Here is a 9,962-nt window from a genome sequence, read left to right as displayed (position 1 = left end):
TGATGGCAGGGGTAGGATGTGAACACGCTGAGGTGTCTCTCAACTTTTACCCACCCCCTCCCTCTGTAAAGAGCGATTTGTCAAATTGCTACAAGGGAAATTTATCAACTTCTCAAATTACTTTCGATACTGGGTTCGTAACCATGATTTCATTCCTAAGTTTAGTATATTCAGGGCCATAACTTTAGAAAATGAGAAGACATCTGAGGGGCATGTGAGCTATAAAAACTCTATTGGGTATTTTTCAGTTTATCAATTCATTTACTTCTCGAGGATTTGGAGTTAGAAACGATGTGTATCCGCTGTGGTCTTGGAGCTTTTCCTTTTCTGCTAGCTGTACTTTCAGTTGTAACCTTCCTGATTACCTATGTTATTTCTCGAATACGCAACGACACTTCATGGTTTCCCACTATCAGTGACACTGCGGATCGCCGGCCGGAAAGCAACGTTTTCGGACTGCTGTTCAATTTTTGTGCCCTTCTTGCGCTCGTGACAACGTTTGTGCGGTATCTTCAGTTGAGACACGATGCTGATTGGAACGAAAGAGACAGGGCGCTTGTTATTAGGCTCAACAAATTGGCTGTAGTGCTTGGTGTAGCTTCAAGTCTGGGCGGAAGTATAGTGGCCAATTTTCAGGTAATAATTAGCAGATCAATGGATGCGTCAGCACAATCATAAAGCTTACATTAATTAGGTGTATGAATATTATTTTTCTAAAATCACAACGGTACATCTAACCAGATTCCGCGACAAAGGAATTTCGAATTTGACGGAAGTATTAAACTGAACCGAAACATACGAGTGAATCCTCACTTTTGGCCATGCCTTCGTGGAAGCTTTATCTTAAACACTACAAGCTGCATGAGTAAGATTAGTCATCGTAAAGGAGAGGAAGTGCGTTTGTTCCTTCGCTACTGTTCTTTGCGACTCTCTCTAGTCTTAGCTGGCAAGCGAGTCTTGCTGTTTCTTTTGTTGTTATTTTTTTTTTAAAATCATCAATATATACAAAACTAGCATTTTAAACAATTCCGGTGTTACTTATATTTTGATATGTTTATAACACTAACATAACTTAAAATACTAACAATACCTGTAATGCTAACCTTAATTACGATACTATGATTGTTTATTGTTATTTTCGATATATATTAGTAACTAATTCTAACGAAATCTTTTGTTTTTACGTTTTTACAAAATTCCACGGACACATTTACATATTTATACTTTAACAGTTAATATGTAAAGTAACATTTAAAACGCCACTCTTATACTAAATGCACAAAACCAAACTTATTACATTGGGAAAATGATTGAAATAAGCGGCAAGATTTCCTCTAGAATCCCATACTTCATTATGCATACAATTCTTGGATAAAAGAAAGCAGAGGGAAACCTTTGGGATTATGGCTTTGTTTTTGTTGGGCTGTACGGAAATCTTTACAAATAAGCTGCCCAATAATGAATACAATGATATTTACATTAAGCAGGCTCACATTACAACACTACTGCACGACACTATTTCTTTTGGATACGATGAATATATGAAGTTCATATATTTTGAACTGCGGTCATAGATACGTATGATGCACGATCCTCACAGTAGAGAGCACTATTTATGCAATAGCGAAAATCAGACCTGAAAAAAAACATCAGGCCCGTACTGGATTCGAACCACCGACCTCTGCGATACTAGTGCAGCGCTCCACCAATTGAGCTAACAAACCAACTGGGAGCAGGCCGTTAAGTTGATTCGTAATAAACCCATGATGATAATTCAGATACGATGAATATATGAATAGCGCTCTCTACTGCAAGGATCGTGCATCATACGTAACTATTTATTTTATAAGAACCTTTTTTCTGTAAGATTGTACAGGCTGAGATTAATTTAGAATTTTAAGAACATACTAAGAACATACCCAGGCTGAAAGTCCCCCAAGAATGGCTCAATTATCACAGAGGTGAAAGAATTGTAAAACTGTCTTACAAGACATTCAACTCAATACTTCGGGACATTTTTAAGAATTTTTTGTCAATGTCGTTATTGCACATTATACACAGAAGAACAGCTCAGTTTGTAGTCAAACTTAGTGTGGTCATGTTCAAATTACCACGCAACGTTAAGAACATGTTAAGAGCAATGTCAGGCTCAAATTGCAAAAAAAAATAATAGTATTTAGCCTCTGCACCAAAATTAGACTTTTTAATGGAAAAAAAAAAATTAGGTACTTAAATCTTACTGCTTATAACTTGTGGCGACCTTGCACCTTACATGTACCTTTTTATGGAGTTATATAATTTTAATATTATTAGTTATTATTATCATTATTATTGTTATTATTATCATTATTATTATTATTATTATCATTATGTCATTTACAGTACAAATTACAGTTACGGTACTTCAACCCTCAAGGGTTCGAGCCCCAGCTGGACCAATACTCACGGTCTTAAAATAAGTGAGGAGAATTTGCTACCTTTCTATAATCAAGAAATGGATAGATATTCTAGTCTTCTCGGATAAGGACGAATAAACCGTAGGCCCCATCTTCTGCAGGGTTAGGGGTAGGAGAGGTTAATTTCCCATGCACGAGATTACTGTGTGGTGGATGCCCTCCCCTGGGTGGGATGGGTGGGTGTTGACCCAGAAAAGCCCCTATGGGGAGTGGTCAATTAACCTATGTATGTATGTATGTATGTATGTATGTATGTTATGAGAATTTGGTGTTAGATCAAGCTTACAGCTTAAACCTGATAAGTTTGAGTATTCTCATTACCTGTTTGTTGGATATTTAAGGGATATTTGGGAGAGAAGTTACACGTTAAATTGCCTCAGGGAGTTATTCAAGGGGTCAATGACATTGAATGTAACCTTTGCAAAAGCATACTAAAACTATGTCAAAACAAGAAACTGCTAAATTAATATTGTGGCCACTTCAAAGACAAGAATGTTTTCTTTTCTTTTCAAACACTAGGAGGATGTTGTCTCATTTATCCACATTATTGGTGCACTTCTCATTTTTGTGGGAGGTATTCTCTATTGCTGGGTTCAATCTTTTATTTCCTATAAGATGAGTCTTTGCGGTGTGATAACACGCAGTCTCTTCATCTTACGAGTGGCCATTGCTTTTGCTGCAACAATCTTCTTTGCCACATGTGCAACAGCTACCTCATATGCCAGTGTCAATGGAGTACGTTACCACCTGGCCAGCGATGAACCCAGACTTCGCTGGAACCCGACAGAAAAGCACTATGTTTATCATGTCATTGGAGATGTTTCTGAATGGCTTACGGCATTAACTCTGTTGAGCTACTTGTTCACGTACTTCGGAGAGTTCAGGTTCATTAAGATGAAGATTGTAGTGTCAAGACGAACACAACAACCTGTGCCTCTAGCAACTGGAATGGGTTCAGATGACAGTATTAATGCCTCTCTGTATGTTTAGCCCTTTTAGCTCCCAAGAACTAAGCACAGACCACTTTCATAAATGGCTGCTGGATTAATATTCTTTTGTTTAAATTTAAATTAGCCCTACAGGCCTCCTTCTCCAGTACAAAATTCAAAAGAATACATTATCCAAAGCAAGGCCAGAAGGGCTAATTTAAATTTAAACAAAAGAATATTTATACGGCAGCCATTTATGAAAGTGGTCTATTAATTCTCCCCTCTAGCTGCTACACATTTCCTTGGAACTAAGTTGCGAGGACCAGGTCTTATATCAAGATAAGAAATCCTACCTGATAAGTTTGCATATTCTCATTACCTGTTTGCTGGTTCATGTATGGATATTATGGGGAGAAGTTACATGTTAATCACTTCTGGGTTATGAAAGTTACTTAGTACCTGAAATGAAGAAAAACAAGTGTTGGAGATGGATTTATGGATTGCTTGGATTTATGGCCTGTGCACATCTTGCCTAGGCCAAAAATAGGAACAGAAAAAAAATTGTTCATAACATAAAGTAGGTAACCTCCAAATCAGTTACAGTTAGAGGTATCACCTACTGAAGAAGATTTAGTCTACATTTCTTGGATTTGCAAAGTACATTTAAGTATGTTAGTTTTTGAACTAGTTGAACAAACTTTGCAGTTTGATACATGGGAAGTAGAATATTTCCTTCTGGTCATTGCTAATATCATGAAAAAGGTTGTGGCTAGAGGCATTTGACTACAGAGGAAAGAGAGAATTTCTCTTTTCAAGCTAATTGAAGTCCATCAGGATAAAAAATGGTAATGGTAATCATCGAGTGCTAGTTGCACAAATCTTCTGTAGAGTTATGATCAGGAAACCTTTTATTACAATTTGAAAGGCAAGTGACCAATCTTATCATATGAAATTTACATCACTGCACTGCAAGATTTTCATGTTCTACTCCCCAAAGAGAAACCAAAAAGTAGCCTCTATGTATAATATTAACCTGACTACAATATCAAACAGAAAGTGATGAGAAAAAACTGGGATGTTGTTTGAGTTATGACCCAAATTATGTAAATTGTGTGCAAGACCAACTTAAATGAGAATTTATATTAAAACCTTAACGGTATGGAATTTGAAATAAATATAGAGATCAATCAAGACCAAAACCTTGAATTTCATTCTGAGGAACTTATTTTAAAGACACTATTTGCTGTCAAACATAGTAAGTGATTTTATTGGATGTAAATGAACAAACGGTTTTTTTGGAGACAAATCTTGTTTGTTTTGTCAAGAGGGGGACGTGGGGGTTTCTGAATACTGCGACACTGCAAACAAAATAGAACAAACACCGCATCACCCCAAGGAATATTATCAATGCACCAACACCAGGATGTAAAAAAGGTCTCAGGATTTACCTGGTCTTTTTTCACTCATCTGTACCACACGCTGGTATTTGGCTGGCTGATAGCATGTGTGGTAGAGGTCCACGGGTCAAGTAAAATTTTAATGACCATGGCCTGAGGTTAATGATTATTACTTTGTTCAACTTTTTTCAACAATTAACCACAGGTTTTCAAAATCTAGGCTTTCAAAAGTTTAAACACTGTCAATTTAAAATTACAAACATTGTACACTGCAGTTAAGTTTCAGATCACAGCAATGTGAGTTGTTCTTCTTCCTAATACCACATTAAAAAGGGAGTCAACACTACAACACCCATACATACATACATACATAGTTTATTTATTTGGTAACGCAGGCATAGTTATGATGCAGGTTACAGAATACGCAAGACTGAAGTCCTGATGTGGACCTGCATATCTACTATCTATCTAAGTTAAATAATAATTAATAGTAATAATACAAATATAAAAATATAAAACTATGAACTACAATTTAAGATAAGATTAATCAAGAATTCCTCACTCCTATTTCTTATCATGGAAGAGGAAGATTCCTTATTATAGCTTATGGAATTAATTAAGTCCTTGCCAAAGCCCAATGTCCCCCTCTGTCAACACAGTGTATATTATATCAACTTGCATGTAACTTTGTCATATACTAAGTAAATACTGCCAAGGTTAAATAGTAACTGAGATGATAGATAACTAACTTCATAAATGGAGTATTAGTAGTTAATTATTTTAGGTTGCAAATTTATATTTTTTCAGGAAGAGGTTATGACTGGTAATTATGGACAGTAAGAACCAAGCACTTCCCTAAGGAAGATCAGCATTATTATCAGTCTCTAGTTAAGGCACAAATTGTCTTCTCATACTGGAAACGCTTCAGTCTAAATGTCTATTTGTGGAAATAAAATAAAGTGGAAGTACATAGTTACATCCATTAGATTTACTTTCAACAAACTTTATCATGTGTTTCATTTGTTTATTTACCTGGCTAGTTCAAATCTGGCCAATAAGCATGTATTAAGTGATTTGTTTCATTGACCAAAAGATATGTACCTTTTTTCTTTGCCCCTTATCTTTGTCTAATCAATGGAATACAGATCCTTCAGGGTATAAACAAGATTCTTTATTTATCCCAAAGTTCTCTTCAAGTTTTTTTACTACTTCCTCCTCTCCGCCGAGATCCTTCATGTCTTTCCGAACTTTGTTGTCTCCGAGATAGGTTGAAGTTATTAGTTTATTCTCTACAAGAGTTACCCTTCCACAAGAGGTTGCCATGGTGCAAATGCGTCCGTGTGTAAATGGCGACTCCTGGTTCGTTTGATGGTAGTCAAGCATGTCTTTGAAATCTTTTTTGCTCCTTGGAGTCAGATCAAACTTACACCTTGAAACCCACTCTTCGACGTCACTTCTGCTCTTGTCTTCACGGCTAGGCTCTTCTGTAACTACCTTAGGCTTCAGTACCTCGTATAGATACTCTTCACCTTCTTTACGGATGCGATAAATTCCACTTTTTCGTTCTTGAGGCTCCAACATAGTGAAACATAGAGGGGTTAAATAGGAGTCTCCAAATCCAACATCAGTCAGCCACAGATTGTCTTCTATAGCGACCATTAAAATCATATGATCAAAAGGCATTCCTTTACGATTTCCCCCGTGGCTGTCGAACACTGCACCTGCAAGGAGAGTGTGACTGAAACCAAAATGATCGAGAAGGAGCGAGTACAAACTGTTCAGTTCATAGCACAAACCACCACGTTCTCCACGAACAACTTTGTCGAACAACCATTCTTTGGAAATAATTATTTCCTCTTTTCCAAAAACGCTCAGGTTTTCAAAAGGCACGGATAGCATATGGCATCGTTGCAATTCAGTTAACGCTTCAAAAGTTGATTTTACAGGGCCTTTGTAATTGATACGGGCGAGATATTCTTTTACTTCGCTCGCGGTGAGTCGCTCTTTCTCCATTTTGGATGGCATGCAAGCAGAATTGGAACTATTGTAAGAAATGACAGCTGAAATGTTTTGTCTTTGACAGTTAACCGTGAACACCATTGAGAATGCAAATATATTTGAAAACAAAATCATTGTATTTCACCAATCACAAGAGCTAAAGTATTTATAGCTCTGTTTCTGCAGTCAAGAATCTGTTTTCTTAGATCAATACGCTTATTTTTGCAGCATCGACGAGAGAAACATTTAGAATTAGTGCGAATTTTGAAGCTGTGTAGGATCTTAAGTGCATCTAAGTTTAGGGTTTCAAGTTTAAACGACCCGTTTGTAACATGCATCAGAGAGTAACATCGCCCGTTCGACCTGATTGCTTCAGAAGAAAAAGAATCCAATCTTTTGTTTCGAATTGAACTTTCGACATAGTGTTTAGCGTGATATTGCGTAAATTACCAAACTACTACCAACGAACTACTTCTGGCCTCTTGACAGCACCTTTTATCAACCTTTATTTGAATCGTTATTCCTCTGAGAAAAACCTTCAAAAAGACAATCCGTGACCGTCAGTGCGATTCTATTTCAAATGAAACGTTCAGCGATGCACTACTGAAGGGGAGGCCTGAGAGAATAAAATGTTTATCGCATACCATTACGTAACGGAAAGCCCTGAAATGATTTCGACTTAAGACACTTTTCCCTTCAGATCTAATCCGTAATACATAGATCCTTTAGGATACAAACAAGATTCTTTTCTAATTCCAAACTTTAATTCAAGTTCATTTACTATTTCTTCTTCTCTGCTGAGTTCCTTTGTCTCTTTCTTGACCTTGTTGTCTCCCAGATAGGTGGAAGTTGTCAGTTTGTTCCCTGTTAGGGTTAACCTTCCCCAGGATTTTGCCATGGTACATATGCGATCGTGAGTAAACGGAGACTTTGGGTCTGTTTGGTGGAAAATAAGCCTTTCATGGAAGTCTCGTATTTTCCTAGGAGTCAGGTCAAACCTATACCTGATTCCCCATTCAGCTTCACTGGTAAATTTCTCCTTTGCTTTTCCTTCGCGACCAAACTCGTCAACAATAGTTTTCACTTTCTCTTCGTAGAAATACTGATCGCCGTCTTTTCGAATACGATAAGCCCCACTCTGTTGTTCCTGCGGATCTCCTGAACAGTCGATGGGGAGAGGAGTTAGAAACGAATCTCCAAAACCGACATCACACAACCACAGTGAATCGCCAATGTTTATGACGTTTATCAGGTGATCAATCGGTGGTGCGATAATCCCCGATTTTCTGCTATAGACTGCAGCAGATTTCCTGTCGTAGCTGTACCCAAAATAATCAAGAAGCAACGAAAAACTCAAGTTCAGCTCAAAGCAGTACCCGCCACGATGTCTTCGAACGATTTTGTCGAACAACCATTCTTTAGAGAGGACTATTTCCTCCTTTCCAAACACACTTAAGTTCTCAAAGGGTACTGATAACATATGACACTGTTCCAGTTCTTTAAGAACGTCAAAAGTTGGTTCTATTGGGCCTGTGTAGTGAATTCGAGCTAAATATTCCTCTACTTCGTTTACGGTCAAAGCTTGAAACTCATCCGCCATTGTTACAAGGAAGTGTTGCGTGACCAAAATGCGTGACTTCTTGCGCTTGTCAATCATGATATTTCACGCTTTCACTCAAACGGGACAGGCAGTCTCGATTCGCAGCGGACTTTCTTAACTCAAACGGAAGTGAAAATTTTGCTCTTAAGATTGTACCGAAGCGTCAATTTTTTGTCATTGCTGAGTTTTAACTTCTTGTTTGTTATCGTAAGTTATCCAATAACATCTGGAGGTCTTCAGGAGCGCTTACAAAAACCTTTTTGCAAGGTTCATTCATGCACCACTTAAACCAACACTTCCTTTCAAAAAGTTCGGTAAGTAATTTACTTTTTTCAGAAGCCCTTCCCTTACCCGGGCTTCCCATTTGTTAATGTACCAGTTATTCTGAAGATACAAACGCTTTACGAAGAGCAGAAGCAGTGAAATTAATTGAATAACGCACTAATTAAATTAAAAGGACGATACAAATAATGGGCTCAATTGTTTGTCTAGGTTTGTCAGAGCATTGAAGCTCTAGCTTATATACAAAACTGGTTTTTGTTTGAGCGAATTTAGATATCGAACCATTAGATTGTTCTCGATGGAGTTCGATTTATCCTGACACCCGACTCAATGGATATAATTCCTCTGCCCAAATTTGCCTCAGTTTAAATTAAAGCTCACATGGAGTCCCCGTTAAAACTTGCAGAAATTGCTTAAAATGCTAAACTTGGCAAAAACTATCAAATGAAAGCTAAAATCGCGGACAGCAAACTGAATTGCCATAAATCTTGACGGCACATTCCGTCTCCAAGTGGGTTTTGTTCCTATGTAAAGATTTTCAGTAAATGTCTGAATAAAAATCCAGTTCGTTTGTCGCTACAATTTTCTTGAAGTAAAAACATTCCAACTTTTCCTTCTCGACGAGCAGTTTGGAGAATTCTATTCGAGAGTTTTAGAAGTTCTTTCCCTTTAACCGCTTAGCGAAAAAAAGGTTTGAAATGGAGCAACCAGGAAGTTAAACTGCTTTTAAGAAGAAAATTTTGATAATGTTGGAAAAATAAAGTTTTTGTCAATGGTTTTGGCGTTCGAAGTGTCCTTTTCGTTCCCTCCAAACCAAAGGCCTTAAACAAATTAAAATCTAGGAATTCGCCCCGTGTGGCGCTATTTGACAAGATGGGAAGGTGCATTAGTTTTCGATGGGCTTACAGGCAAATGTAAAATCGATTTTTCACCAATCCTGAGAGTGTGCGTTGTGTTACGAAGTCCCTTAAGAAAAACTGTCATTGCGCTTCAAGGCTTTGGGAAATAAGGTCAATATCGCTATAAAAAGGCAAAAGTCTCATACTATAATTCGTTTTTCAAAAACAACCGGGCTAACATTAAGAACACTTGGAAAGGGATTAATACCATTTTCGGTAAAATACCGCAACCCACCAGAATCCATAGCCTGAAAATTGGCGATACCATTTTACACTACCCCCGATGAAATCAGTAATGGGTTAAATCACCATTTCTGTAGCGTAGGGCCAATTTTAGCAAATGAGATTCCCCTCACAGACGCAAAGTTTACTGACTATCTTCTTCCTCTGCAACATGTCTT

The 9,962-nt window shown here is 37.5% G+C and overlaps 3 protein-coding genes across 3 annotated transcripts; 1 reads left to right on the top strand and 2 right to left on the bottom strand.

The window, feature by feature from the left end:
- Nucleotides 1–120: 120 nt before the first annotated feature.
- LOC111338449 (DNA damage-regulated autophagy modulator protein 1) lies at nt 121–4,584 on the top strand. The gene is made up of 2 exons (XM_022944953.2): nt 121–636; nt 2,976–4,584. Exons 1-2 carry the CDS (start codon nt 292–294, stop codon nt 3,444–3,446), a joined length of 816 nt encoding a protein of 271 aa, XP_022800688.2. The 5' UTR covers nt 121–291; the 3' UTR covers nt 3,447–4,584.
- A 557-nt stretch (nt 4,585–5,141) lies between these two features.
- On the bottom strand, nt 5,142–6,915 carry LOC111338461 (arylamine N-acetyltransferase, pineal gland isozyme NAT-10-like). The gene has a single exon (XM_022944969.2). The coding sequence runs from the start codon at nt 6,913–6,915 to the stop codon at nt 5,914–5,916; it is 1,002 nt and encodes a 333-aa protein (XP_022800704.2). The 3' UTR covers nt 5,142–5,913.
- Nucleotides 6,916–7,262: 347 nt separating this feature from the next.
- On the bottom strand, nt 7,263–8,394 carry LOC111338462 (arylamine N-acetyltransferase, pineal gland isozyme NAT-3-like). Its single transcript, XM_022944970.2, has one exon. The coding sequence runs from the start codon at nt 8,378–8,380 to the stop codon at nt 7,460–7,462; it is 921 nt and encodes a 306-aa protein (XP_022800705.2). The 5' UTR covers nt 8,381–8,394; the 3' UTR covers nt 7,263–7,459.
- Nucleotides 8,395–9,962: the final 1,568 nt, after the last annotated feature.

This window comes from Stylophora pistillata, chromosome 9 (genome assembly GCF_964205215.1).
Source record: "Stylophora pistillata chromosome 9, jaStyPist1.2, whole genome shotgun sequence".
Lineage (NCBI taxonomy): Eukaryota > Metazoa > Cnidaria > Anthozoa > Scleractinia > Pocilloporidae > Stylophora > Stylophora pistillata.
This window is presented reverse-complemented; position numbering and strand designations above follow the sequence as displayed.

Bases quoted from the DNA above. Each gene is read 5' to 3' on its own strand.
- LOC111338449 (XM_022944953.2), top strand. From the start codon at position 292: ATGTGTATCCGCTGTGGTCTTGGAGCTTTTCCTTTTCTGCTAGCTGTA. The intron at 637-2,975 runs GTAATAATTAGC...TTCAAACACTAG, and splicing joins GTATAGTGGCCAATTTTCAG to GAGGATGTTGTCTCATTTAT.
- LOC111338462 (XM_022944970.2), bottom strand. From the start codon at position 8,380: ATGGCGGATGAGTTTCAAGCTTTGACCGTAAACGAAGTAGAGGAATAT.
- LOC111338461 (XM_022944969.2), bottom strand. From the start codon at position 6,915: ATGATTTTGTTTTCAAATATATTTGCATTCTCAATGGTGTTCACGGTT.